Source organism: Trichoderma atroviride, chromosome 2, assembly GCF_020647795.1.
Source record: "Trichoderma atroviride chromosome 2, complete sequence".
Lineage (NCBI taxonomy): Eukaryota > Fungi > Ascomycota > Sordariomycetes > Hypocreales > Hypocreaceae > Trichoderma > Trichoderma atroviride.
The window spans coordinates 2808956-2834865 of NC_089401.1; the positions used below are offsets into that span (position 1 = coordinate 2808956).

Below are 25910 nucleotides of genomic sequence, written 5' to 3' on the forward strand. Positions count from 1 at the left end.
GAAGCGCAGATTGCGCCACGGGCCTCGCTGTAACTGTTTGTGTCCCAAGGGGGAGATGCAAGTACCAGCTACTTTTATCTCGAGACAACGCTTGCGCTGGTTCAAGCGTAAAGCCAACGCTACATCTCCCGCCTAGGTAGGTACCGGGTACGCAGAATCTGGCTACCCCGCTAAGAAGGAGTCAGCCGCGGCGTGAAACTTGCTCACTTGTTTTGGACCTTCCCTTGTTTCTGGTGGGGTTTTTGTTGGGCGGCTGCGATAGCAGCGCGAAAAAGGATCAATTATTAATCTGATTTAATCCGGCGGGTGGTCAGCGGTGCAATCTTTATAAGAACAAGTGTTGGACCTCGCAACTTTTCTTCCCAAACAGACAGATAATCAATCAAGCCACATCTACAACAACGAACCTCTTTCACCAACTTAAAACTTCAACCTTTACAAAACTCCCCATCTGCAAAAATGGCCTCCCCTCACACCTACCAGTTCGATGTCACCATGACCTGCGGCGGCTGCTCTGGCGCCATTGACCGTGTCCTCAAGAAGCTCGACGGTATGTTACCCTCTGGCATCATTTTCTCCCTCTTCGTTGTTGCAACAGCAGCAGTAGCTGACAGTTTCACTTTTCCAGGCGTCGATAGCTACGAGGTTTCCCTCGAGAAACAGACCGCAGTCGTCACCACCAGCCTGCCCTACGAGACCGTCTTGGAGAAGATCTACAAGACCGGCAAGAAGATCAACTCTGCCACTGCCGACGGCGTCCCTCAGTCAGTCGAGGTTGCTGCTACTGCGTAAATAAAGGAAAAAGATGCAGAGGAGGAAACGAAATAAGATGTTGCGAGGCAACTAGGCACACATGACGGGATATTTCGAGCGTCTGTTCTTTAATGAAATAATGAATCTTTCAAGTTCCAATTATAAGCTTCCACGCGGGCTGTGAAGTCGATACTCTAATGGGATCTAATCGTCGAGGTGTCAGCTTGCCTTTCCACAGTGATTAGTATGCGGGATTGAGCAGACAAAAGAACTTTCTCGTCGTGAACGGCAGGGCGAGGAGAGTAGAGCAAGGCCGGTTGTAGATGTAAACGTGTTGAGGGAATCAAGGAGGATATCGTATAGCAGTTCTAACAAGAGATTCCAGTTGGATGACTGCGGGAATGCATGGACGGGCAGATGGACGGCACCATTAATCTGGCGCAACCACCGCTGAGAAGGGCAATATGCCGAGAGATTGAATTGCAGATTTAATAGATGCTGGCCCTTGGTTACTGGGAGATATATCGCAGACACGCCGGAACCACCGATACGCCTTCCAACATAATATGGATGCCTTGTGACCAGCATTACTCGACACAGGCCAGCTCTATGGAGCCCATTACGACGACAAACCTCAACAAAACATTTTCTTTGCGAGGCAAATCCCTACCAAACCAAAAATTGATAGAGCTGACACCTCATGCTCTAAGCTCAAGGGCTCCGTTTTCCCCGCATCTAACGAATCTTTCATCCGCATCGCCGGACTGACGCCTCCCCCCCATGAAACACAGCTTGGCGCCCTTCTATCAATAGCAGGCAATCTAATCAATGCACCCCAGATTGTTTTCTTACAAGGTGAGATGGCAGTAGGAAAGCTGGGGTAAAACAGATAGCATAGATATGGAGAAGATTAGGTGCATAACTTTAACTAGTAAAAGAGGCCTAGCGGAGAGGAGAGGCTCTTGAGAGGATTCCGTTCGAGCGAGCGAAAAAAGAGGCGTATCGGGTCCCGCATCTATCGGCGGAACGGGCTGGGCTTGCGGTCCGTTTTCTATAATTGTATGGGGTAGAATGCCCGTGGCTTGTTGGTTCTTTTTTTGGTGCTAGGATGTATTTGTAGGCATGGTTTGGGCTATGAAATCGATCAAAGGACGAGAAGAATCTGTTGGTTGAGCAAGAAGGATGTTTGTGGGGGAAAGGGAGGATAACATGGGGTAATGGGGGACGCTAATATGAACACGGCAGGCTTTGTAAGAGGACGAGAGGAAAAAGAATGGAGTTGGCGATCTTTGGAGATGGCTGTGGTCTTGCTGGAATAGGAACTCAACGGCGTTCCGTGTTGTTCTCGAGTCAGGTACGTGCCCGACTGGCTCTTCTCTGTCTTTTCTTTGGCTGTGGTGTATCTTGTGCATCTACACTACGGCATCTCCCGCTACGGCACTCCCCGGGCCACTTGGTCACCAGGACAGCGCAGCATAAACAATGAAGCCCCAGCTTATGTGTATAAGCTAGACGAATACCCAGTGGCTGTCAAGGATCTCCGTCTTCATCTCCGTTTCCATCTGGCCATCCATCAGATTACCCCACGCCATCACTCGCCCTCTTCCCCGGACTCGCGTAAGTGTCACGGCAATTGGATGCCCTAGTCTAGGCCGTTTGCCTCTTATCCTCTCATTGATTCCCCTTCCCTTGGCCCCGTATTGAGTGATGATATGAATTAATGGTTAAAAATTCTGTAAAACGCTACAATGCATCTGGAGCTTCATCCCCTCATCTTGCCGTTTCACTTCGCGGGACACTGTGGCGCAAAGCCCACTTTTGCCCGTGATTGCCGCTCAGCATCCAATCTCTTCTGTAGCTGTGTATCGGGCACTTGAACTTGTAGTCGAAAGTGTAAAGCTGCTAGCGGAGAGCTAGGCGGAGGAGAAGAGGGCGGAGCTTGTAGGTCTATTCCTTGCTTTAAACGATTGGATGTGGCAGCTATAGGAAGGATCCTGAAGGTGGACACCAAGGCCGTGCCTACATTCTCTGAATCAATTCCGTTACGCCTAGCGCTGCTTCTTGGCGCTCTTCAGCTATTTTGTGGAAACTTGTGTATGCACCGTCAAGAGGCAGCTCGGGAGGTGAAGCCTCGTATAAGCCGCGGACGGAGAAGCAGAAAACGTGCGAATGATACACCCACGCCTTGCACAATCTAGCTGAATAGCGAGATAAAACGTAGTGACGTATCAATTCCGAACGGCGTTTCTCTATCATCGTAGTGAAATAGAAGCATCAGAAACGCCGCCCAACGGCAGACCAAGACAACATTCGACAGTGCCAAAACAGCTCAGGATTGTCCGATGAGGCCGTCCCCGAGAGTGGGGGTCCCATCAACAAAGCTGCATCGTCCACGGAAAAAAAGAAACCAGAATGCCCTAAACAAAGGGCCAGCGGGGGCGAAAAAGCATTCAATCGATTTGGCCACGGGCATGAGGATGTGGCTTGCTTTTTTTTTCCCTCTCTGGCTACAGGCTGCATGAGTTGGTGGGCATCTGATATCAATGGCTTGATGGCATGATGTCGGCATGGCATGATGGGCGAATCCGCTCCACTCCACCTTGAGCCCTTTCCCCCTCCGCCCCAGTTATCCGGGCCCCGGCGTCGCTCGACCGAGAAAATCCCAGAACTAGCAACCGGCTGCCGCGTGGTTTATACTATCGCGACCTGTATAGCTGCTATTCTTTCGTGAAATGCTGTGACTCTTCACACTAACAAGATTGTGTCTGGCCGAATAGCCACTCCACCATCGGCCTAGCGATGAAGCTGCCCCTGCTTGCCATTTGATTGCTACCCAATCATGGATCGGTCCGTCCAGCCGAGAACGGGCAGAGACGAAGACGAAAGAAGAGAGTGACATACAGGCCAAGTTGGAATGAGATGATATCACTCCTCTTGGGCTGTACTGCATCTTTAGCTATAGCTGAGCTAGGCTAATGGAAAAAAAGGTTTATATAAATCACATCTGCTCGTCATCTCCATCCAGCTGTTCCTGTCTACATCTCCTTTTCATCATCAACAACTCTCCATTCACTCAATTGACTCGTTTCCACATTATAGACTCATACACAAAAGTCAATTCCCTAATACACACACCTCCATCCATCATGGGCAGCCTCAATCTTCCAACCGAGCAATGGGCACAAGTCGTCGAAAAAGTCGGCGGACGTACGTCTTCTCAAAACAACCCCCAATTTCATAAACTACCTCGCTAACTTTCCCAGCCGCCACCTACAAGCGAATCCCCGTCCAGCAGCCCGGCCCCGATGAGGTCCTCATCAACGTAAAGTACTCGGGCGTCTGCCACACCGACCTCCACGCCATGATGGGCGACTGGCCCCTCGACACAAAACCCTTGCCCCTCGTTGGCGGCCACGAGGGCGCCGGCGTCGTCGTCGCCCGCGGCAGCCTCGTCACCGACATTGAGCTCGGCGACCTCGCCGGCATCAAGTGGCTCAACGGCTCGTGCCTCAGCTGCTCCTACTGCCAGAACAGCGACGAGTCGCTCTGCAAAAAGGCCCTGCTGTCGGGCTACACCGTCGACGGCACGTTCCAGGAGTACGCCATTGCCAAAGCCGCCCACGTTGCGCGCATCCCCAAGGGCACCAACCTCGAGGCCGTTGCGCCCATCCTCTGCGCGGGCATCACCGTCTACAAGGGCATCAAGGAGTCGCTCGTGCGGCCCGGCCAGACAATCGCCATTGTCGGTGCCGGCGGCGGCCTCGGCAGCATCGCCATCCAGTACGCCAAGGCCATGGGCATCCACGCCATCGCCATTGACGCCGGCGACGAGAAGCGCGACCTGTGCCTCAAGCTCGGCGCCACCACCTTCATCGACTTCACAAAGAGCAAGGACATCGTCGCCGACGTAAAGGCCGCTACGCCCGACGGCGAGGGCCCCTACGGCGCGCTGCTCGTCGCCGTGCAGGAGAAGCCCTTCCAGCAGGCCACATGCTATCTGCGTTCAAAGGGCGTCCTGGTCTGCATTGGTCTCCCCGCAAACGCCAACCTCTCTGCCCCCGTCTTCGATACTGTCGTGCGCATGATCAACATCAAGGGCAGCTACGTCGGCAACCGAGCGGACACGGCCGAGGCGCTGGACTTTTTCGCACGAGGGCTGATCAACGTTCCTTACAAGTCCATTGGCCTTAGCCAGCTTCAGAGTGTCTACGATTTGATGCACGAGGCCAAGATTGCTGGCCGCTATGTTGTTGACACCTCCAAATAGATGTTGTGTGCTTGAAAAAAAGTGTTCAAAAGCTCAACAAACAAGAGAGTTAAAAGGCAAGAAAAGATAATGATTCAGATACAAATCTAGGAGTATGGGCTAGCGGTTTGGTGTGGGCGTGGGCGTGGGCATGGGCATGGAAGAGTTTGTTGTTTGTTGGGCAAGGATTGACTTTCCATTTGATATGTACTTATAAGTGATGGCGGGGTGTAAAGGTAACGAGATTACGGCAGCTGTTTGTATGCGATTAATGATATGAAATATGAAATATGAAATCTATTTGATCAACTTGTTTTTTCGAAACTGTAAAGCCGTAAACGTTTAAATGCATTTCAACCAAATCAAGGGCCCATCATCAGCGCCAAAATGCAGTGACTACATCGTACTTACGAATGATGGCTAACGCTGCCTTGACTCAGCTGAGGCGAAGCATGCTTCATGGTGATTTTGATCTTCATGGTGACTTTGATCAGACCGGACATGCTAGAGAATTGTATATGTAGTATATTGTGCATATATCCTCTTTCACTAAAGTAAAAACGCATCTTCCGCAAATCTAAGACCCCGCCTTCCCTTGACCACTTACAACACCACCTTTTATGAACCGCCAGGGCCACCGAGGAGAGCAAATCTTCGCACAATGCTAGGTCCGTATTCTTGATACTAAGCGAATGTTAGCCATGTTTCAAAGCACAATCAAAAAGGTGGTATGACGTACCTCCGCCTTGGTGTGGCAGTAGGATCGGAACTCGGGAGTCTGGCCGAGCAGACTGCCGCCGAACCAGGGTCCATGTCGCTGTCTCTTGTGAGTAATGACCTGGACATCCACTCCACCACTACGGGCACCGCCGCTGCGCTGCTCGCTGGCCTGGATTCTAGCATCCACAAGCAGCTTAATGTCTCGCTGTAAACGTCTTCCAAAGTCCTTGTAGAGGGTGCTTCCACCGGACAGCACAATGTTCTTGTATAGGCCTCGTCGAACATCAATTGGGGACTGCTGGATGACGCCGTCCACAACCGTTGGCAGCGGGGTCAGGAAATCTGACGTGTAGATTTCAGGGTTGAAGAAGATTTCGGGAGCCAGGAAACGCTCGTAGCCGACGTCGACGGTGACCTGGCGACCGCCGGGCTGGGTCACGACGTGCTTGGCAAAGCGGCTGCGGTCACGGTCGTAGCGGGCAAACTCCTTGACAATGTCGGGGCAGACGTAGCAGTACTCTTCCTTGATCTCCTGGGCCGTCTTCAGAGAGGAATCGGGCTCGCCACGGTCTCGCAGAAGAGACTGGACAAAGTATGTAATGTCTCGTCCGGCAACGGGGATCGACTTGATGGAGGATCCGATAACGTATCCTTCGGCGACGGGGATGACGTGGGTGACACCATCACCAGAATCAATAACGGTACCGGTCAAGGAGCGATCCGAGACCTTGGAAGAGGTCCAAGAGGCCGCGAGAGCAAGAACAGCTTGCACCGCAATGTACATGCCGGCACAGTTGAACGACTCGAAGAAGATCTCGGCAGTGTTTTCTCGGTTCTCGGGGGGGGTTCAGCGGCTATACCACATGTTAGCAACCTCCAAACATCAAGATACATCATGGAAACCTACAGGCTCGGTGAGAAGGAAGTAGTGGTCTTCGGGCTCGACTCGCAGGTACTTGAAGATGGAGTTTGACCAGAATCGCTCCATGTGGTCCTAATTGTTTTGTTAACAAGACCATGTATCTCTCCCAAACACCACAATTGCTCATCTCATACCCAGTTCTCAATCTGGCCATGGCGGATGGGGTAGTGGAGGCCGTATCCAGGACCAGCCGCGGCGTTAATGGCCTCGTCACCGATGTAAAAGTCCAAGTCCTCGGTTCCGCGCTTCGAGTTCAGGTGGCCGCTGGGGCCAGCTCCTCCGGTGAGGAACGAAGGCTTATTGGCAACGCCCGGACGACCCGATCCTGATCCTCCGGCACCTCCACTGGCAGCCTTGGTCGCGATGGCGGTAGGGAAGACGAATGAAGGGGAATCGTTGCCGGCAAAACCTAGCAGAGCGAGCTCAAGTCAGTCGACCGCAGTTTCGTAGACGACAAGCACAGTTGGCGGCGAGGACGGGCGAGATAGTACCTAGCTTGGAGAAACCCGTGCCGCTGGACGAGTGTCGAGTTAGCACCTTGCGAGCTGTTGATCTGGAGCCATCCAGGAGAGAGGAGAGAGGGGCGGCATGTCTGATGCGTCCGCGGCGGGAATCAAGACTTACTTGTCCATGACAACGGCGGGAGTTTGGTTCGCCATGATTGCAGAGGGTGGGCAGCACAGGCACAAGCTCCCAGAGTCGTGACGGTGAAGCTTGGATTGTTGGAGGCGGAGGAGCGCAGCAATGGCCCGTTGACAGCTGGACTCGAGTCTAGGGACAGGTGGGGAGATGCGGATGTCGAGACGGAGTACGTAACGTGCCTGGAGTTGGCTTAGGTACTAGTAGGCAAGGTAGGCTCCGGCTACAGAGGCAGGACCGCTAAAGATAGAGGGGGGCGGAGGGCCTGCGAGGCGCCAGCTCTACTCCAGTCCAGTTGCTCTGACGAATCTCACCGTGCTGGCCCCGCCAAGTCGCCTGGCTAGCTGTTTACTGGGAATATGTGGCAAAGGGGGCGCTGCTGTGGGGAGCTGCGAGCTGCGAGCTGCCCATGTCTTTTGCCCATGTTTTTTGCCCGACGTCATGCTGCCGCGAATAGCTTCACAGATTCATAGTGGATTGCACACAGGTAGGTCAGTGTATTTGCCTGGGCACTCATACAGCGATGCATGCTAAAATTACACAAAATCTATTTCTGGCATTAGTCACTCATACTTCCTTTGGAAAGCATTCATGGTTCATTGTTGGTTAATGAATGAATGAATTGGGTCTTCTATAAACGGCATCTATAACAACAAAAGACCTTCTGCAGAAAGAGAAATGCAGCCCGACCAACAGCAAATCAAAGCCAGATCCAGAAAAGAAGCATCCAAAATCGGCCGATAACATCTTCAACCAGTCCATTGATAGCAAGGAAGTCGTTACCTGCTAAGAATCATGCTCACCGCTGCAACTCTTCATGGCCCGATTTCTCAAACTTAATCTCGACCCGCCTCTTGACTTTGCCTGCCATATCCGCCGCTCCTCTTATAGGCACTTACAGCAGCTCTAGCCTTTGGAAGTTCAAAGACTCACTGTAGCGGCCTTCTTTACTCGCCGCTTGCGTGTCTGCTGCCAATTCTTTGCCTGTCTGCAGTGAAAGGCGGCTGCGCACTGCCGGCTGGTAGAACAAAAGGCGGTGGCATTGACTCTTACCATTCTCGAAAGAAGCGAAAAAAATCAAAGCCTCCTGGACATAATCTTTGTCTTACTCTTCTCTTCTCTTTGTCCCTCTTGTGGGATCAATCCGCTCGCCCTACCGCCTCCTTGTCCCCGCCTCTTGTCGCGTATGTGTATATGTATATCGCCTCTCATCGTCGAAAGTTGTCCGACATCGCCGTTATATATTTTCAGTACATACTATTTTGCAACCAAAACTTGAGCAAAGCATGAGCCGTGGCTATGACGATGAAGGAGATTCCCCCGTAATGGACGACAGCACTTGTGGTACCGACGGTGCACTCGACCGGGTTCTTGGCTTTGGTCAGAAGCAGCTCAAATGCGTTCCGGCAATCTTCATCCATGCCGGAGCTGGCTTCCACAGCCACCAAAACGAACATGTCCATCTTCAAGCCTGCGTTGCGTAAGGCTGCTCCTTGTGCCAGTTCCCAGCCTGCTGTTATGCGATGCATATTCTAACTCAGTCGTTTACAGGGCCTGCGAGATGGGCATGAAATTCCTAAAAGCCGGTGCCACTGCTACCGAGGCAGTTGAAGCTGCCCTGGTGATCCTCGAGAACAAAGAGATCACCAACGCCGGCTATGGCTCCAATTTATCAATCGACGGCACCGTCGAGTGTGATGCGACAATTGTTGATCATTTGGGCCGTAGCGGTGCCTGTGGCGCCGTTCCAAGTCAGTCGGCTCTCTTGTCCTTATCCTGCCGAGTATCATCTGCCTACTAACAAGACTGCCGTTGCTGCTAGACGTTCGGAATCCCATATCACTGGCCAAGCTCATCTTGGACACAAGTAACGAACCCCTGAGCCTCCGCCGTGTCCCCCCCAAATGCCCTCGTCGGCGAAGGAGCGAGAAGTTTTGCTGAAGAACACGGAATGGCAACGTATGGCAACGAGTATCTCGTTTCCAGAAATTCCAGGGATCGTTTCCTGAAATGGCAAGAAGACTTGAAGAGAGCCGAGGTTGGCCCCAAAGACAACAAGGTCAGCTCTGCATCTAACAAGGTGAATACGGGCAGTGCTCCGCACCTATATGACGCAGTGGCAGTGACGGATCCTCGTAAAATATTTCCTAGGGATCACACCGCGGCAATTTTGGCGGGGACATGGAATGAAGGTCAGCTTGATTCGCCCTATGTCGGCACACCCAACCTAGAGTTGAATGCTACTGTTGAGCCTCCAGTATATCCGGCAACATATGCGCGTGCTCTAGCTTCTACTCCAACGAATATCGCTCGATCTCCCTCGCGACAAACACCAGGAATTTCGATTCATACGATGCCCATGGCCCCACCGAGCAACGTGAGCCGGAATTCTTCATCTAGTCGCCTGAAACGCCACTCCAAAAACATCAATCAAGCCACTCGTGGAAACGGCGTAAGCGCAGACGCTGCTCCAGATGACACCGAGCTGGCGGAGAACTTGAAAGCGCCGCCTTTCGATGGAGCGAGACTTGCCGGTGAAAATTCCGGCGAGCTCCAAGAGAGTTTAGAGCTTGGCAAGGATCAAAGTCAAGGAAGGGATACCTCCGTGATGAGCATTCGCGGTCTTAAGCGTCCGCTTGACACATCAAAAGAAAACGAGGATTCCGGCTCACAAACCGCAAAGCGCCAGTTCCAACTTGATAGTGCCAATGAGGATTGGGTCACAGACACTATTGGTGCTATTGCAATTGATGATAACGGCCATATCGCAGCAGGATCTTCGTCTGGTGGCATCGGAATGAAACATCGAGGCCGCCTGGGGCCGGCTGCTCTAGTTGGCATTGGAACAGCTGTTGTACCTTGTGCCGAGGATGACAGCGACAGGATCACTGTTGCAGCCGTGACAAGCGGCACCGGAGAACACATGGCTACCACGATGGCGTCACAGAGATGTGCTGAGCGTCTCTATCATGGGACACGCCGTGGCCCTGCTGGGATTGATGTTCAGGACGACGACGAGGACGCCATCATGGAATCATTCATAGCTAAAGACTTTATGGACCACCCCGGGGTGAAAAACTGCCATTCCGCAGGCGCCATCGGTATCATGGCCGTGAAAAAGACTAGTAGAGGCTACTATCTATACTTTGCTCACAACACGGACTCCTTTGCACTCGCATCGATGGGTGGCTTGGAAAAGGAGCCGCGATGCGTCATGTCACGACTCCCCGATGGTGCTAAGATTGCCAAGGGTGGCCGCAAAGTCCAGCTGGATTAATACATCAGCAAAAGACGGCATAAAAGGAGGACCTTTTCCACTTTGCATTTCAAGGACTAGACCAAGGTAGAGGGCATGGGAGCGAGTTGCACTTTGCGCGTGGGGGGGATACTGGTGTCGTGCTCTATGATCTGGATTTTCTCTTTTTTTTCCTCCTCCTCTGTGTCACCCGCTGCAGCGTTTCCCTCGTTACTCTTTTTGTATGATAGTATGATATTCATATAGTGTTACCCCCTGTATTCCTATAGACATACCGTTTTCCAGAACTCCTTTATCTTACGCCCAAGACAGATCCTGCAGACCGTTTGGGCGGATTTCCACCTCTATACTACCTTGGGTATCGGTACATAAATTGATTAGAATGTTTTGCTCTCCTTGTTAACTTGTGACTTGGACTTCCAGGCAAGGCGTCAAAAAGCCTTTTCAATAAGCCCGTGTGAAATATGTATCATGACCTCTGCTATGGCTCTATTATCTTCAAAAACGGTAATTAAATCAAGGCTTTGGCGTCCCTGTAGCACTCCCTGTCTCCTCACGTCCGCTACCGTTGGCAATCTTCTTCTTCTTCTTCTTCCTTCGAGGTACAACAGCGGGTTTAGCACCGTAGTTACCAAGTGCCAGCACAGTACCGCACGTGAGACATTCAGCGTTTTCTGGAGGTTCGCAGAATATACTCAGACAGACGGAGCAGACAAATCCGGTATCGACGACCCTGCCGTGGCAAAAGCAGGCCGTTCGAAAATCGACAGTGTCATGGGCAGGCGTAATGATGGACTCGCGAGCTTCTGTATCGGGGATGAGACCAAACATTAGGTAGGTCAGCAGGCCTTGAGGGTTGGACGCCTTGAGGAAGATGCCGTTGGTGTTGAAACATGCTTGTTGGAGAAAGGTTGAGTCGCCGGCTAGAGCAATGGTGTCAATGGCGACTTGATTGTGAGCGGCCGCAAAGACGGCATTCATGGTGGGGATATATTGCGACGGTTCGGAATCTGAGACGGAGATGACGACGATTCGGCTTTTGACGGGAGGAGGGGCGGCGGAATTGACGGGCGCAGCGTTGGAGAGGGTGGTGTCTGACGCGCTGAGAGCTTGGGAGGCCTTGTTGATGCGGCAGAGGGCGAGGGTCAGCGCTCCGGAGAGTTGTGTCGTTACTTGGTCGAGGTCTTGCACCGTAGTCTCCGCCATGAGGCTCTGGATAGACGAGAAGACGGAGGACTCGATCTGCGCAAACTGCGGGTACTTGTTGGCCGACGGGGAAGAAGAAGAATTGTTTGTTTCAGCCGACACATCCTGCATCTGGACGTCCCCCGAGTAGTCCCTTGCTGCCGCCGGTGGCTTCTGAGCAGCAGCAGCGGGATACAGCCATACGGCGCGGTTGACGTGTGCGGCTATGACGGCGACCTGGTTGGTGTTGCTGAAGGCGAGGTGGGCGTTGACAAAGACGAGGGTGTTGGAGATTGCCTGGGAGAGGGAGAGGCGGGATTCGAGGGCGGCCCAGGCGCGTGGGTTGGTGTCGATGACGATGGAGAGGAGCGAGGGGGGGGCTGTCGACGGAGGTGACCTCGTAGTGCTCCGAGACGTCGACGGCATCCATGGCGGGCGGTGGGTGGTTGTGGCTGGTTTGTTCGGTGAGTGGATGGATGGAGTGGACGTATGCTGGCGGAGACAGCTACGAGGTCAGAGGAGCTGCTTCGATGTGAATTTGTGAGATTGATGATGCGATGCTGGGTTTCCACGATTTGGTGTTGTCGAGCAAGAGATGGATGCGTCTCAATCAAACAGCTAGAATTCGGATGGCCTAAGAAGAATATGATGTGTCAAGACATGTCTAAGACGGCGTGGCTTCATCTAACAGCTGGGATTCTGTAGATTAGCCACTGTCGAGTGTGACAAGCTCCGTTGCCCTGCTCTGCTGCAAGGCTGACTTGGGATCGCGAGATGAAAAGAGGCTTGGAGGGGAGCAAACGCCAAAGCACGTGACTGTCATTCATCAGTCTGTATCCTTCTACCAGCTGAATTACTCTGCCTCCCGATTAGTAGAACCTACGCAATAATAGGCTCGCTAAGCAAATAATGCCTCGACCCGGCATGACGGGATTCCATCCAAAGTCAATTGGCTGATGGCGCCAGCAAAGGCGTCGACTATCTGCGCCTCTAGCAGCCTAGCACTCCAGGCGCTCCAGCGACGATGCCCAGAATTTAACGTGGCAGCGTGGTGGCTCTGGCGATATCACTGGCTGCTGTCCGGATGGCGGAAACCCAACGCTAAAATACGCTGGTGACGCAGTGGGGGGTGGGGTTCGAAGCTTCTACTGCTATCAGGGTGGGACAGACACCTGGTGGGATCTGCAGAGCTTCTTTTTGTTTCATCTGGTCTTGGGGAAGCTGGCCTGTGACGTCGCCATAACTTCAACGTTACAAGACGACTTCAGCGCATCGAGTCTTTTGCTGCTCAACACTTTTGCCTACCGCCAGGCCTGCAAGAAGCCGTAATAGAGCAGCAGCAAACGTCATCACTCTCACGACTCGCTCATTACCATTGATAGCATTGCTTGTGACATTGCAAATGCAGCCTTGAGCCTGAGCCTGTTCCAACCAAAACCCGAAACAAGCTCAAGATGGCAGCCGTAGCTGAGACGCTCCAGAATTCCGGTCCGGCTGCCTCGCTCGAGGACCAGACGCTTCTCATCTTCGCGCGGCTGATGGAAGGCGGCCAGGAAGATGAAGAGACGTGCAAAGACCTGAATGAGCTGACCAAACTGCTCAACGATGACGCTGAGGCGCAGGAGAAGAACAAGGATCACAACTCCATCACCGCTCTCATTGACGGTGACTGCGTAGATACGATTCTGTGCTATCTCGACATGCGGCAGCCCGACGTTGTCCGGGGCCATGCCACTCTCGTCACCTCCGCATACCTGAGGGCCGCAGGCGAGAATGGCAAGCAGAAGCTGTCTACCTTCTTCTTCGATCGTGTCAAGAGAGGCACGTACGATGACTACATTGTCGCCTTTTGCGTCGCGGCGGCCATCTTCCCCATTGTTCCCGATCTCTCCGCCGAGCTCTTCCTAAACGAAGGGTTTCTCGTTGCACTAGGCCCGCTAATGAGGAGAAAGTGGAAGAGCCGAAAAGTCGAAACGGCGTGTTTGGAAATGCTAAACGCTTCCTGTATGAATGCGGCGTGCCGAGAGGCCATACAAAAGTACTGCGTGGAGTGGCTCGAGGAGGTGGTTGACCAGGACCTGGACGGGGAGGTTCGCAGTATGAATGCGGACCCCAACGTGCACAGCGAGGGTGGCTCCATCAACATGAGAAGGCATTCTGAGCAAGTTCAACACTTGGCCGCTGTGATTTTGGCCAAGCTAAGGGTAAGGAGACATAACCTACTTGAAGAGCTACATGTGCATTCTGATTATGGCTGACTGACTCAGAATGAAGGTAGTACCCTCGAACCCATCAACGAATGACCCAAACCAATCTAGAGTCGAGGCCGCGGTCACTAGCATTGAAGATTTATCCGGCATGTTCACCAAGATGATTCTGCGCGACGAGGATCACGGAAGACAGCATTCTATAGAGGGCCTGGCCTATTCATCACTGCAGCCAAAGATTAAGGAAACAATCGTCAACAATCCCCAACTACTCAAGAAGCTTGTGGCAATGCTCAAGGACGCACCCCCTCGCTCACCATCGACATATGGCCTTCTTAGCATTTTTCTCAACTTGACTCGCTATCGACCTGCTCTCTCTGAAGAGGACAAAAAGATGTCTCAGCTCAAGGCGTACGCAGACGCAGCTGGAAAACTGGCTGCTCCAGACACTTTGGACGATGATGATCATGTTGCCAAGAGGTGCAAGGTTGTCTTTGAAGCTGGTCTCACACCTGTTCTTGTTGCACACAGCAAGAACGCATCGCCCGCATCCATGGCCATCACCATATCCATCATTCACTCATTCGCCAGGACCAAGGCATTTCGTGGTTCATTAGCTCAGCAGGGTGTTATTAATCTCTTGTTAGCTGCATGGACGAGCTTTCCCGAAAGAGAAGAGACAGGTCGTCGGATGGCCGCCCATGCCCTCGCACAGATCCTCATTAGCACAAATCCCAATCTCGTCTTTGGAGGAAATCGATCGGTCCCGGCCAGTGCCGCTATTCGACCTCTGGCCTCAATCCTCCCACCAGATCCTGCAGCCGAGAGACGAGACTTGCTCCCAACGTTTGAGGGACTCATGGCCCTGACTAACCTAGCTTCGATGGAAGATGAAGGAATCCCTCGCGCCATCATAAGCAATGCCTGGACTCAGATCGAAGAGCAGATGCTCTCTTCCAACAACCTCGTCTCCAAAGCTGCTGTCGAACTAGTCTGCAATCTAATGCAAGCTCCTGAGGGTATAGCCCTGTACGCAGATGGCAACCCTCAAGCTAAGAATCGAATCCACATAATGTTGGCCCTGGCCGACGCCGAAGATGAAGGTACCCGCAGCGCAGCGGGCGGAGCCTTGGCTTCCTTGACAGGTTACGAGAGCGTTGCGAAGCTAGTGCTGCAGCGAGAAAAGGGCATCGAAGTGATCCTGGGCATGTGTACGGATGCGGACGAGGGTTTGAGGCATCGAGGAGTAGTTACTCTCTACAACATGGTTGCGGGAGATGCCGAGGTCTGCAAACTCGCGCGAGAAAAGGTCACCAAGGAGGGCGGCGTGGAGGCACTGAAGGACTCTCTGAAGCTTACTAGGAGGCCAGAGGTTCTGGAGATTACTGTGCAAACGCTAAAGGCACTTTTGGGACAGGAGTAAGAAGACGAACGAGGACACATCTTGTCTCATATTGTTTTCTCCTTTGTTGATTGAAATCATATCTGAACGCTTGCTTTTTAGTGACCCTACTGCGAGCAAAAACTTTGGCATCAAAAATTATGGCGGATCCCTTTTTGTTATGTATCTCTCAAGGCATATATATGCATTCATGATTGTTTTACGTATTCAATGAACAAAATTGCATCACAGGAGTAGCTTTATCATTGCCAAAGGCGAAGTCTAGTATCATTAAATCTATAAAATGCTTCCCGCCCCCTTTTCTCCATTTCAGCTTTCCACCCTGTTTAGAACAGCAACTCCCTCAACATGCCCCGTCTGAGGGAAGAAATCAAACCCTCTCAGGCTCTCAATCTCATATCTCTTACCCTCTCCCTCACCCCTCACCAGGACCCCCACGTCGCGAGCCTGGGTATGCACATTGCAGCTCACATAGACAACCCTCTTGGGTCCAAAGCGCCTCAGCTGAGCCAGGAAATCGGCGTCGCAGCCTTTGCGCGGGGGGGTCCAGGATGACAGTCGTCTCGTCGGCGTCGTAGGAGACGTTCTTGAAGAGCTCGCCGGCGTCGGCGGCGATGAACTTGCAGCGGTCCTCGCCGAGGCCGTTGAGCTGGGCGTTGTGGCGCGCGGAGGCGATGGAGTCGGCGGCGATGTCGATGCCCGTGGAGTGCTGGAAGACGGAGGCTAGGGTGATTGTGAAGAGGCCCGAGCCGGAGTAGGCGTCGATGAGGTACTTGATGGATGAGGGGGAAGAAGGGGGGAGGACGTGCTCCTTGACGTAGTCTGTGAAGACGGGCAGGATGGAGTTGTTGTTCTGGAAGAAGGAGCCGGCGGGGTTGGTGAAGTGGTGGTTGCGGATGTATTCGTGGGTGGTGGCCTTGGAGTCAGTCTCGCAGGTTTTGATGTCGATGCCGAACTCGCTGTCGTTGCGGACGGTGTAGGGGGCGAGGTCTTGCTGCTTGGGGGGAGCAGCAGCGTCATCCGAGGCATCGGTGGGATAACGCTGTGTATTTTCGCGGAGCAGAATGGTGGCGCCTCGCTGGTAGTCTCCAAACTCGTTTTGCATCCTCTCTCGCTCGCGCTTCATGCCCTGCCTGACGACGTCGGTGCCAATGGGGCAGTCTTCAATGTCCATGACTTTGCGCTGGCCCTTGCGCATGAAGCCAATGTCCGGGCAGCTCGCAAACTTGGGCTTGGGGCCGCCCTTGTTCCTCCTGCTGTGGAAGCCCGGCGGGCCGTCAAAGTGCGGCGTCAGCTTGGTGCGGTAGCCGTACTGCAGGGGGCTGCCGATGGTGTCGAGGATGGCGGGAACCAGCTCGGCGGGCAGGTTGGCAAAGTTGCGGAAGGCCTTGTCGACGATGCGCCTCTTGCGGCGGAGCTGCTCGGCGTAGTCGAGCATCTGGAACTGGCAGCCGCCGCAGGTGGCAAAGTACTTGCACTGGATGCGGGCGTCGTCGCGCAGCGGGGAGGGCTTCACGATGGAGACGAAGTCGGCGACGGTCTGGTTCTCGCGGCGCAGGTGGCGGAAGACTTTGACTCGGGCGACGTCGCCGGGCACGGTGAAGGGCACGACGTAGACCTGGTTAGAGCCGGGCTTCATGGCGAGGCCGTCGCCGGTGGACGAGAGCTCGAGGACCTCGACGTCGGTCTCGGATCCCTCAGCGGGCAGGTCTTGCTGCGCCTCGGCGGTCTCAGCACCCTCTGCTGGTGTGTCGGTCTCGGATCTGCGAGATTCTAGGAGCGCCTCGATGTCGTACCGCAGGACTTCTTCGGAGGACCCTTCGGTGATGTTCTTCTCTCGCTTGGTCTTCTTCTGCTTCCAGCTGCGATTGCTGCCGCTGGGGTTGGGCCGCTTGGGTCTGTTGCCATTGGCGCCATTGCTGCTTGTCTGGGGAGCTGCAGCTGGGGCAGCCACGGGGGCTGAAGCAGCCGGAGAGGTCTGGGCGGTCGCCATGTGTGCCAATGGACGGAGGAGATGGAAGGGCTGAGGTCTCAGTCGATGGGGCTGAAGGAATGGAGTGGTGATGCTGAGATACGACGAGGGCCGTATCAGCGCTCTCATAGACGACGCAGCAGTCCGTAGCAAGTTTGAAGAAAGTAGATGTAGCAAAAGATGCTCCGATGGTCTAGGGCTATGATCTCTCGTCGCTGAATAATTCACACTCTCACCTTATATTGAGTCTTCATAGGTAGTTTGCGTCCACCATGGAATAAGAAAAAATGTCTTATCTTATCGAGAGATTGTATGCTCAATGTTACCTATTGGCCGGCGCTGATTGGCTGCGCGACAGGAACATGCGCCGTGGCCGCGATTGGCTCCAGCACGGTTTAGCGACCGGGGCGGACTCTCCGATTTCCATTTTTGTTTTGTCACTGAAAATGGGGTCCTGGCACTAAGACACAACTCGCTGTCCGTCACGAGGGCTGGTTGGCAGGCAAAAACGCAGAGTCCGGCTGCTGGGACTGGCGTCCTTGATCCAGCTGACTGGCCGAAGCGGAGCTGGCCGAGGGGCATCCACATGGCCTGGTGTGGAGCGTGTCGTGTGTTCGTGCTTCGGGGTCTGGCTGAGGTGATGCTGCGGCGGGCATCAAATTGCGGTTTTGAACATCTGTTGAATGTGTTGCTACTTATAGCAATCTCCCCAGAAGATGCAGGGGCCTGGGATTGTATCTTGTTACACAGGATAGTACGTACATACAAGTACTGCATATCATCTCCCTGTCCCCTCTCTCTTCCTCTTATCTGCTCGTATCTGAACCCTTCCTGGCTGCAGTCGCGGATCTAACTCGGATGAGCTGAACAAGTGCCCCGAGGCTAGGCCCCAGATCTGTCACCAGAGATAACGCACTACAAGCAGAAGCGGTTCTGTCCCGTCTCCTGAATACCATTTGGTAACAACTTCTCGGGGGGGGGGGGGGTCCATTAATAATTGCAAGAGCCAGCCGACGTCCCGACGCCGATGCCGACCGTCCATGGGCATTTGTCTCGATCAAAAATGAGTGAGTCCTCTCAACCTTTTTTCTCTTCACTAGAACATCGTCTGTAATATCCGTATCACATATCTCGTCTCCTTACTCTGATATACCGTGGTATTTCTTGCATCTCTCACAGCCTGTTGACATGTGGATAGAGTCAACGTTTCTTCAGGGTCCTCGCTTCCTGGGGTCGCTGCTCCTGGCTCTCACTCTCCCGCAAGCCATCCCCATCGATGCGGCTGCCATACAAGAAGTCTTCCAGAAATCCACGCCGGGCCATGTCGGTGGCGTCGCCAGTGAGAGCAGAGAATGCAGCGCCATAGGGAGAGACTTGCTGGCGCGAGGGGTACGTCCGTGTGCTAAAACTGCTAAGATCTCACCCGAAGCACAATCAGCGTCATTATCCACTTTGATCTACGATTTCATGAACTTGTACTCATCTCGGTTTTTTGTATTAGGGCAATGCCGTTGACGCCTTGGTTGGGACGACGTTTTGCGTCGGCGTTGTTGGCATGTACCACTCGGGCATTGGCGGCGGAGGCTTTGCCGTGCTTCGCGATGCCAACGGCGAGTATGAGGCCATCGACTTCAGAGAGGCTGCGCCGGCCGCGGCCTTTGAGGACATGTACAAGAACAACGTCAGCGCAAGCGTTCGCGGCGGACTCGCGGTGGGCGTTCCCAGCGAAATCAAAGGCCTTGAGTACATGCACTCCAAGTATGGCGTCCTGCCGTGGAAGACGGTCATGCAAGGAGCTATTCACGTAGCCCGCAATGGATTCCGAGGTAAGTCTGTTGAGTTAATATGAGTTGAAAATCTTATTGGGAGTTTTCGTATATCTGACTAGTAGCGCAGTTTCAAAGGATCTCATACGTTACATGGGCAATACTTTCAAAGCCGACGGAGAGACCTTTCTTACCAAGGATCCCAACTGGGCTACGGACTTTGCCCCTGATGGTTTGTCTGAGGATGCTTTAAACGTGAATGAATTATATGCTAATCTGTTGCACCAGGTGACTTGGTCAAAGAAGGTTCTTGGATGACGCGGAAACGCTATGCAGAGTAAGCACTCTCTTCAGCTCTCGAGCTCCAGAATGACATGCTTATGACTTTGGGCAGTACTCTTGAAAAGATTTCCGAACACGGCGGAGAAGTCTTTTATTCTGGGAAAATGGGTTAGTTTATTCTTGGCTGGCTATCAACATTGAAGCCTGCAAATTGCTAATGTATCATACCCAGCCAAAACCATAGTTAACTTCATCCAAAGCACCGGTGGAACAATGACCCTGGAGGACATGGCAAATTACAAGGTCATCTCTCGACCCGTCCACAACGTCACATATCGAGGCCTCGTGCTCCACGGCATTGGAGCTCCCGCCGGCGGGACAGTCAGTCTCCAGATTCTCAAGATCATGGAGCGTTACAACGCGCAAGACTGGTCCGATCAAGATCTGTCCCGCCACCGCCTTACCGAAGCCATGCGTTTTGCCTATGCTGCTCGAATCAGCCTCGGCGACCCAGAATACGTAGACGACGATGTGGAGGGCTTTGAAAGGGAAATGCTCGACTCCAAGAACATTGATGCTATCCATGAGAGAATCTGGGACAACCAGACACACGCAGCCAAGTACTACAACCCGAAGAAGTTTTATGTACCCGAGAACCATGGCACTTCGCACATTGCAGCCGCCGACAAGTCTGGCATGGCCGTATCCCTAACGACAACCGTTAACCTCCTTTTCGGAGCCGAGATTGTTGAGCCTGAAACCGGCATCATTTTGTACGAAATCAATTCTTGCAGTCCTTGTCATCTGCTTCACAGCTAACCCAAATCTGTCACAGGAACAACGAAATGAACGACTTCTCCATTCCCGGCGTCAGCAACGAATTCGGCTTTGCCCCCTCCGTCGCAAACTACATCCGCCCCAACAAGCGCCCTCTCTCCTCCATCACCCCCATCATCGCTGCCTTCCCCAACGGCACTCTCTACGCCGTCATCGGCGCTGCCGGCGGCTCCCGCATCATCTCCGCCACCGCCCAAGTCCTGTGGCACATTCTCGACGAGCACGATGACACTCTGGCGGGAGCTCTAGAGCGACCTCGTCTACACGACCAGCTCATGCCGAACAAGGTTTTGCTCGAGGAAATGTTTGACGACGAGGTAGCCGCGGGGCTGGAGAAGAGAGGCCATAATGTGAGCTGGGTGCGGCCAACGCTGAGCTCTGTACAGGCTGTGAGGCGGTTCACGGATGGTTTGTTCGAGGCGGCGAGCGAGCCTAGGCAGAAGAACAGCGCGGGATATACCCTGTAGTTGGAGTAAAAGGAATTTTTATTAGAGATGAAGGGTTATGATGGATATTTTATGAATTAGAGTTAGACATAGCAGTGATACCCATTAGCATTAGCATAAAGCTGGGATTACTTTCTTCTTGTTTATAGTTTCATGCTGCGCTCTCCGGTGTGAAAGAAGGATACGGGTATATACAACAATGGTTATTTCATGTCTGCTTCAGCGTCTTTATGCTCAACGCTTTATCCTATATATACAATTGTACGCTAAAAGTCTCTACTTATCTTTCTTTGACCGGCATCTCTCCGTCTCGCTCTCTCTATCTCTTCTTCAACGGCCCTCGACGCTGCATCGCCCTCCTAGCAATGTCTATTAGTATATACCCTCCGCCAACCAGTCTATCAATAAACGAAAAGGGGGTATCTCCTAGTTCTATGTTCCTAGTATCTCTGCAATGAAACTCAACAGGCCAAAAAAAAAAAAAAAATTCTTCTACTTCTACTTTCTCTTTCCAAGCGCCACCAGACGACCCATCTGCGACAGCCACTGCGCTTCAAATACCTCCTCGGAAAATCGCTTTGCTGATTTCCTCGCACGCAGGCGCATGGCAAGAGGGTCGGGAAGTGAAAGTGCTGCTTCGTATCCTGCCGCAAACTCGGCTGCATTCGACGCATGAAAACCTAGATGGGGAATCCTGTCAGTTTTATGTGTGTTGAGCATTATTAAGGGGGCTTTACCTGTTGGCTCGCCGTCAACTTTTGTGACAATGTCCAGCTTGGGACCGCCACTGTCGTGAACCACTGATATCAAACCGGCGGCTTGGTACTCCACAACGCCAATTCCGAAATGCTCATTCCACATACCGTTAACACCCACAGATGCTTTCCTTGACCACTCGAGAATTTCTGACCAAGACGCATTGATGTGAAACTGTACATGGTCCTTGATTCCCAGCTCGTTCACCATCAGACGCAGCCTATACACCCTTTTGGAATCTGAATCATCTCGGACGCTTCCAATGAGAACCAGCTGTGCCTTTTCTGCGGCGGGTGTCTTTGTCTTGACGAAATCAGCAAAGGATTGGATAATAAGCGGGTGGTTCTTTTCAGGGCGGAACTGCGCAATGTAGATGAGGACCGGCTCTCGTTGCTTTTCGCTCGCCGCGGACACTTCGACCTCGTGTTCGAATTCGCTGACGGCCACGGGAGGATAGACAACTGCGATGGGATGTTCCCGGTCCTTTTCGAGACGGTATGGGCCCCATAGGCTCTTCACATGGGCTTGAGTCCACGTGGAATTTGTCATGACAACATCGATGGAGGACCCAACCCAAGAGTACAGTGCCGCAAAAAGTCGCCAGTATATCTTCTTCACAGCTCCTCTGGCTCCGGTGCCTTTGCCAGCATTGACTCCTTGAGAGCCCAGGGAAGACGTGGGGTCCAGAGACTCCAGCATATCGGTAGAAATCGTCGGATAATGCACATAGGCGCCGGTGGGCACACTTCGGAACAGGAACTTTGAAAGGCTAAGTGCAAATGCGTAGCCCATGGTATCAATAAAGATGTCGGGTACCATCAGCGAAAAGGCATCCCAGGCCAGGACTATTGAGCCCAGAGACTGTCCCAAAAGCGTAAAGACGGGCCATCTCGAGGCCAGAACCCAGTTTCTCTTGGAGAGGTAGAGGAATTGGACCGTCGGAGCGTGCAGTTGGATATTGAATCGGTTCTATACATCAGTTGAATCAGAAACTGCTTCTTTGCGGTTTGTCGGGGAGTCGGTTGCTGAGGCTCGTTCTCACCTTGACTCTCGCAATGATTGCATCTTTAGGAACATCGTGGTCTCCAGTATACACAAAGCACTTGGCTCTTGGCCATCGATCCTGCGTCGCCCGGATGGCAGCCCATAAAACACGCTCTCCGCCACCTCCAGCATTGCTGACGTGATGTTAATGGAATGCAACGGGGGTATTATCAAGGGACGACAGCAAGTGGGAGGGGTGAACGGCCGCCCGGAGAGAGAATTCATACCAGAAGGGGTGGAAGAAACCAACAACGCCCTGCCAGTCTTGGGTGGCCTGAAGTTCACCATTGGCGTCCAGTTTATCGGGAGTCGTGCTGTCAGAGCCCTGGTGTTGATGCAAGTATTTCCTGTGCTCTTCCTCCATCAAGTTGATCAGATGTATGCGTCGGCCATCCGTCTTCCTCCGCAGCAGCCATCCAATCCCCGAGCCGATGAAAGGAACAACGAGGAGTAAAAACAACGGCGAAGTAACGAGGATCGTGGCGAAAAGAGCCATCGAGGAGGAATTAAGCCCCCAGAAAGAGGACGGCTGGCTGCATGTCGCCGCCTCTGCCGAGCATTTGTCCGCCATGCAAGTATCCGCCCACTTCGAATCGGCACCGTCTGCTATAAGGGTTCTTTTTTCTCGTGTCTTTGGTGTCTTCTGTCTGGCTGGGAATTCGGTTCGAAAATACTGCGTGCTAGGTTATTTAAATGCCCGCAATGCCACATGCCAGGATGGAACAGCTGGTGGCATCGCCAGTGTTGAGAGAGGTGAAGAAAGCATGTGGGGGAGCCTGCCTGTATGACTTGCTACGTCTGGACAGCTCAGCGCTACGTAGCCACTACAGGCACTGAGCGACCCTGTGGCGCCAGCTATGGAGCGATGTGGCTCGGGCGCTGAATTTGCCAAGGCCCCACTCACGGGACTCCGTCACATTCAAGCGGCTCTTGTTCTCATGACGATGCTCACTCACTCGCCAAATCGAGCCTTGTGCTGGTTTGGAGCAATTGCACCAGCGTGTCGATCTGCCTCGTTCGGAGCTCCCAAGCTATGATTGGTCATGGCGTCCTTCAGCAGATCAGCCAGGGGCTTTACGGTGCCCGGTAGCAGGGCATCGCCATCTCGTCTTATCCAAACGGCCTATAACACATCGCGAAGTCATCCCAGCTCTGTCCCAGGACGGCGCAGCTTTCATCTCAGCGCCGTGGGAGATGCCGTCTTATGGACAGCTGACAACATCACCTTTATCCACCACGCCGGACTGCCCTGGTACATTTCCATCCCCCTCGTAGCCGTGGGCGTCAACTTCTCGTTTCGACTCCCGATTCAGTACTACACACGGCGCCTCGTTGTCACCAGAAACAGATTGACTCCGCTGGTTACGGCCTGGAGCTCGCGACATGCCATGACGGTGAAGCACGGCCAGGGCGAGGATGCAGAGCGGCTATGGAGATTGCGAGTGTCTGGCCTGACGGAGAGATCTCGGTCAAGGATATATAAGAGCTGGGGCGTGCAGAGATGGAAGTCATTTGCTCCCTTCCTGAGCATGGCGCCCTTTATCATCGTATCAGAAGCTCTACGACGGCTCTGTGGCGCCCCCACGGGATGGCTTAGCCATTCGTTCGGACTTGTGGATATCCAGGCCGTTTCATCAGCCCTGGAGCTATCTCGCCGCTATCTTGACGAATCCTTGGTGGACGGTGGTTGCCTCTGGTTCACAAATCTCACAGCCATGGACCCTTACTATGCGCTTCCCGTCATCTGCTCGGCACTGCTTGCGCGGACGTCATGGGGCAGGCTACCAAAGGACCAGCTGAAGGCTTTGCTAAGCGTCAATCCATCCCAGATGCCACAAACCCCTATTATGAGAATTCGAACGGCAGTAGGCCGGACGCTTCTCTTAGTCCCCCTCTTTCCCATCCTCTTTGCCGACCTGCCAAGCGCAATCTTCTTATACTGGGCATCCACGTTTGCTCTCAACGACCTCAACGAGGCCATCCTAGGAAGATGGCTTCCAAAGGAGACGCAGAAACTATCAAAACCCACTCAGAAGCCACTGGCAGCATTACCATATCTACGAGGGACAGTAGATTCCAAACAACAACCAGATGCGAATAGATGAATAGAATTTGATTCAACGCGCTAAAGAAAAAAAGTCCACAAATGCCAAGTGATCCGAATCCTACCTCAGTACTATATACATCTTTTAATAGTGGTGCTAGGGCAGAGTATAACCGTACTATAAACTCCATTCAAAAGAGAGAAACGAAATAAAGAACTCCGTATAGCAAGAAAAAAAAGTTGCTCTGGTTCGGTGTATCGTTTGCGCAAATCAAGTTTAGCCAACAACAATCGCTAGAATAACGATGGTCAAAATGACGGCCAGGATTAGCAGCAAACAACAGCCCTTGTTGCGAGCGGCCTTTTGGTATCGAGCTGCTTGGCGAGTCTCTACGTCGGCGCCGCGGGTGCTTTCATGAACATTCTCCACGTTGTCGGAGATTGTAATGAGCTGCTGGCCCTGCTCGGTAACAATCTGTGCCACCTGCTTGAATAGCACGTTCAAGTCGCCGACGCCCTGCTCGATGTTTCGAATCTCCTCTTCTCGCTCGATGATTAAAGCTTCTTGGAAATCCACCTCATCTTGCGGGGCTAGTTGCGAAACCTGCTGTTGTTGTTGCAGCTGCAGCTGTTCCTCACCCCCGTCGCCGGTAATTTCGGATGCCTGCGCTTCGCGAGCTGCAGTTACGGATGCGCGCTCCTTTTCCAGCGCCCTTCTTTGCAAGCTCTGGAACTCTTGGAGCGCAGTCTGGAAATCGCTCGAGACCTTTGTCTGTTCGTATTTTTGTTGTTTCTAGCAATGTGAGTCAGCTCATGCTCCGGATCGCATCGCAAGGAAACAGGATATTTGTAGGCGTACAGTTAAATCATCCCACGTCTGTAATTTCTTCACTCCATCGCCAATATCCTTGCAGATTTCCCGAGACTTTTCCATTGTGTTGTGAACCCGCTCCCGCAGGCGAGGGGTATCTTTCTTCGTCCCCAGGACGTTGACATCGTTGGCGAGTTTGCGGTTATTGCTCAGCAGCGACTGTAGTTTGTTTTTCAGCTCGTATTGGAGGTCTTGGAACGCAGGGTCGTCGGTGTAGCCGGCACCGCTTTGGCCGGCCTCGAGACTGGAGAGTCGATCATACGCCATTGTCGTTGTGACTTGAAAGGAAGGGCAGAGCGCAAAGAAACGAGCGCAAAGGCGGAATGGGGAGGCTGATGTCCGTGCGGGTCGATAGATGTGCTGCGTAAAGAGAGACGCAAACGAGAAGTAATACGATGCGATGCGATGCGATGCGATTCTAGCGCTTGTAAACAACGAACGGCGAATACAGGCCCTTGTTTCTGGAAGAAGGATGGATGAAGCTGGCTGGGCCCTACGTAACGGACGGCGGTCTTGCGACGCCGAGTTACGCCATGCAAGTCACTGGGACGGCAGCGCTCCA

The 25910-nt window shown here is 53.0% G+C and overlaps 14 protein-coding genes across 16 annotated transcripts; 7 read left to right on the forward strand and 7 right to left on the reverse strand.

The window, feature by feature from the left end:
- Positions 1-459: 459 nt before the first annotated feature.
- TrAtP1_003729 (uncharacterized protein) lies at positions 460-792 on the forward strand (the record flags this gene model as incomplete). Its single annotated transcript, XM_014088123.2, has 2 exons — positions 460-550; positions 629-792. 2 exons carry the CDS (start codon positions 460-462, stop codon positions 790-792), a joined length of 255 nt encoding a protein of 84 aa, XP_013943598.1.
- Positions 793-912: 120 nt separating this feature from the next.
- TrAtP1_003730 (uncharacterized protein) lies at positions 913-1341 on the reverse strand (the record flags this gene model as incomplete). Its single annotated transcript, XM_066112010.1, has 2 exons — positions 913-957; positions 1018-1341. 2 exons carry the CDS (start codon positions 1339-1341, stop codon positions 913-915), a joined length of 369 nt encoding a protein of 122 aa, XP_065968092.1.
- Positions 1342-3784: 2443 nt separating this feature from the next.
- TrAtP1_003731 (uncharacterized protein) lies at positions 3785-5306 on the forward strand. Its single transcript, XM_014088124.2, has 2 exons — positions 3785-3960; positions 4017-5306. Exons 1-2 carry the CDS (start codon positions 3900-3902, stop codon positions 5018-5020), a joined length of 1065 nt encoding a protein of 354 aa, XP_013943599.1. The 5' UTR covers positions 3785-3899; the 3' UTR covers positions 5021-5306.
- A 311-nt stretch (positions 5307-5617) lies between these two features.
- Positions 5618-6503, reverse strand: TrAtP1_003732 (uncharacterized protein; the record flags this gene model as incomplete). The annotated part of the gene is made up of 2 exons (XM_066112011.1): positions 5618-5683; positions 5739-6503. 2 exons carry the CDS (start codon positions 6501-6503, stop codon positions 5618-5620), a joined length of 831 nt encoding a protein of 276 aa, XP_065968093.1.
- A 99-nt stretch (positions 6504-6602) lies between these two features.
- TrAtP1_003733 (uncharacterized protein) lies at positions 6603-7300 on the reverse strand (the record flags this gene model as incomplete). Its single annotated transcript, XM_066112012.1, has 4 exons — positions 6603-6713; positions 6776-7050; positions 7133-7155; positions 7266-7300. The coding sequence occupies 4 exons, from the start codon at positions 7298-7300 to the stop codon at positions 6603-6605; spliced, it is 444 nt and encodes a 147-aa protein (XP_065968094.1).
- Positions 7301-8566: 1266 nt separating this feature from the next.
- Positions 8567-9221, forward strand: TrAtP1_003734 (uncharacterized protein; the record flags this gene model as incomplete). The annotated part of the gene is made up of 3 exons (XM_014088126.2): positions 8567-8760; positions 8832-9031; positions 9103-9221. The coding sequence occupies 3 exons, from the start codon at positions 8567-8569 to the stop codon at positions 9219-9221; spliced, it is 513 nt and encodes a 170-aa protein (XP_013943601.2).
- A 10-nt stretch (positions 9222-9231) lies between these two features.
- TrAtP1_003735 (uncharacterized protein) lies at positions 9232-10557 on the forward strand (the record flags this gene model as incomplete). Its single annotated transcript, XM_066112013.1, has 1 exon — positions 9232-10557. One exon carries the CDS (start codon positions 9232-9234, stop codon positions 10555-10557), a length of 1326 nt encoding a protein of 441 aa, XP_065968095.1.
- A 495-nt stretch (positions 10558-11052) lies between these two features.
- Positions 11053-12147, reverse strand: TrAtP1_003736 (uncharacterized protein; the record flags this gene model as incomplete). Its single annotated transcript, XM_014088127.2, has 1 exon — positions 11053-12147. One exon carries the CDS (start codon positions 12145-12147, stop codon positions 11053-11055), a length of 1095 nt encoding a protein of 364 aa, XP_013943602.2.
- Positions 12148-13175: 1028 nt separating this feature from the next.
- On the forward strand, positions 13176-15351 carry TrAtP1_003737 (uncharacterized protein; the record flags this gene model as incomplete). The annotated part of the gene is made up of 2 exons (XM_014088128.2): positions 13176-13925; positions 13996-15351. The coding sequence occupies 2 exons, from the start codon at positions 13176-13178 to the stop codon at positions 15349-15351; spliced, it is 2106 nt and encodes a 701-aa protein (XP_013943603.1).
- Positions 15352-15745: 394 nt separating this feature from the next.
- On the reverse strand, positions 15746-17431 carry TrAtP1_003738 (uncharacterized protein; the record flags this gene model as incomplete). Its single annotated transcript, XM_014088129.2, has 1 exon — positions 15746-17431. The coding sequence occupies one exon, from the start codon at positions 17429-17431 to the stop codon at positions 15746-15748; it is 1686 nt and encodes a 561-aa protein (XP_013943604.2).
- An 855-nt stretch (positions 17432-18286) lies between these two features.
- On the forward strand, positions 18287-20802 carry TrAtP1_003739 (uncharacterized protein). 3 transcript variants are annotated; one of them, XM_066112014.1, is made up of 8 exons: positions 18287-18369; positions 18501-18691; positions 18804-19128; positions 19199-19300; positions 19357-19405; positions 19463-19518; positions 19583-20123; positions 20186-20802. In XM_066112014.1, exons 1-8 carry the CDS (start codon positions 18330-18332, stop codon positions 20652-20654), a joined length of 1773 nt encoding a protein of 590 aa, XP_065968096.1. In that variant the 5' UTR covers positions 18287-18329; the 3' UTR covers positions 20655-20802. The 3 variants fall into 3 exon arrangements, with proteins under 3 accessions (XP_065968096.1, XP_013943605.2, XP_065968097.1); XM_014088130.2 differs by having other exon boundaries at positions 18287-18691; XM_066112015.1 differs by having other exon boundaries at positions 18287-19128.
- Positions 20803-23286, reverse strand: TrAtP1_003740 (uncharacterized protein). The gene is made up of 4 exons (XM_014087415.2): positions 22661-23286; positions 22432-22567; positions 21371-22358; positions 20803-21313 (listed from the first exon to the last, which is right to left on the reverse strand). The coding sequence occupies exons 1-4, from the start codon at positions 23002-23004 to the stop codon at positions 21132-21134; spliced, it is 1650 nt and encodes a 549-aa protein (XP_013942890.2). The 5' UTR covers positions 23005-23286; the 3' UTR covers positions 20803-21131.
- Positions 23287-23382: 96 nt separating this feature from the next.
- TrAtP1_003741 (uncharacterized protein) lies at positions 23383-24538 on the forward strand (the record flags this gene model as incomplete). The annotated part of the gene is made up of 1 exon (XM_066112016.1): positions 23383-24538. Exon 1 carries the CDS (start codon positions 23477-23479, stop codon positions 24536-24538), a length of 1062 nt encoding a protein of 353 aa, XP_065968098.1. The 5' UTR covers positions 23383-23476.
- Positions 24531-25866, reverse strand: TrAtP1_003742 (uncharacterized protein). The gene is made up of 2 exons (XM_014088132.2): positions 25337-25866; positions 24531-25270 (listed from the first exon to the last, which is right to left on the reverse strand). The coding sequence occupies exons 1-2, from the start codon at positions 25613-25615 to the stop codon at positions 24755-24757; spliced, it is 795 nt and encodes a 264-aa protein (XP_013943607.1). The 5' UTR covers positions 25616-25866; the 3' UTR covers positions 24531-24754.
- Positions 25867-25910: the final 44 nt, after the last annotated feature.

Excerpts from the sequence above, each read along its gene's own strand:
- TrAtP1_003740 (XM_014087415.2), bottom strand. The coding sequence starts at position 23,004 with ATGGCGGACAAATGCTCGGCAGAGGCGGCGACATGCAGCCAGCCGTCC. Across the intron at positions 22,568-22,660 it reads GGTTTCTTCCACCCCTTCTG|CAATGCTGGAGGTGGCGGAG; the intron begins GTATGAATTCTC and ends ACATCACGTCAG. Across the intron at positions 21,314-21,370 it reads AGTTGACGGCGAGCCAACAG|GTTTTCATGCGTCGAATGCA; the intron begins GTAAAGCCCCCT and ends TTCCCCATCTAG.
- TrAtP1_003739 (XM_066112014.1), top strand. The coding sequence starts at position 18,330 with ATGCCGACCGTCCATGGGCATTTGTCTCGATCAAAAATGA. Across the intron at positions 18,370-18,500 it reads TTTGTCTCGATCAAAAATGA|AGTCAACGTTTCTTCAGGGT; the intron begins GTGAGTCCTCTC and ends ACATGTGGATAG. Across the intron at positions 20,124-20,185 it reads CCTGAAACCGGCATCATTTT|GAACAACGAAATGAACGACT; the intron begins GTACGAAATCAA and ends AATCTGTCACAG.
- TrAtP1_003731 (XM_014088124.2), top strand. The coding sequence starts at position 3,900 with ATGGGCAGCCTCAATCTTCCAACCGAGCAATGGGCACAAGTCGTCGAA. Across the intron at positions 3,961-4,016 it reads CGTCGAAAAAGTCGGCGGAC|CCGCCACCTACAAGCGAATC; the intron begins GTACGTCTTCTC and ends TAACTTTCCCAG.
- TrAtP1_003742 (XM_014088132.2), bottom strand. The coding sequence starts at position 25,615 with ATGGCGTATGATCGACTCTCCAGTCTCGAGGCCGGCCAAAGCGGTGCC. Across the intron at positions 25,271-25,336 it reads AGACGTGGGATGATTTAACT|AAACAACAAAAATACGAACA; the intron begins GTACGCCTACAA and ends TCACATTGCTAG.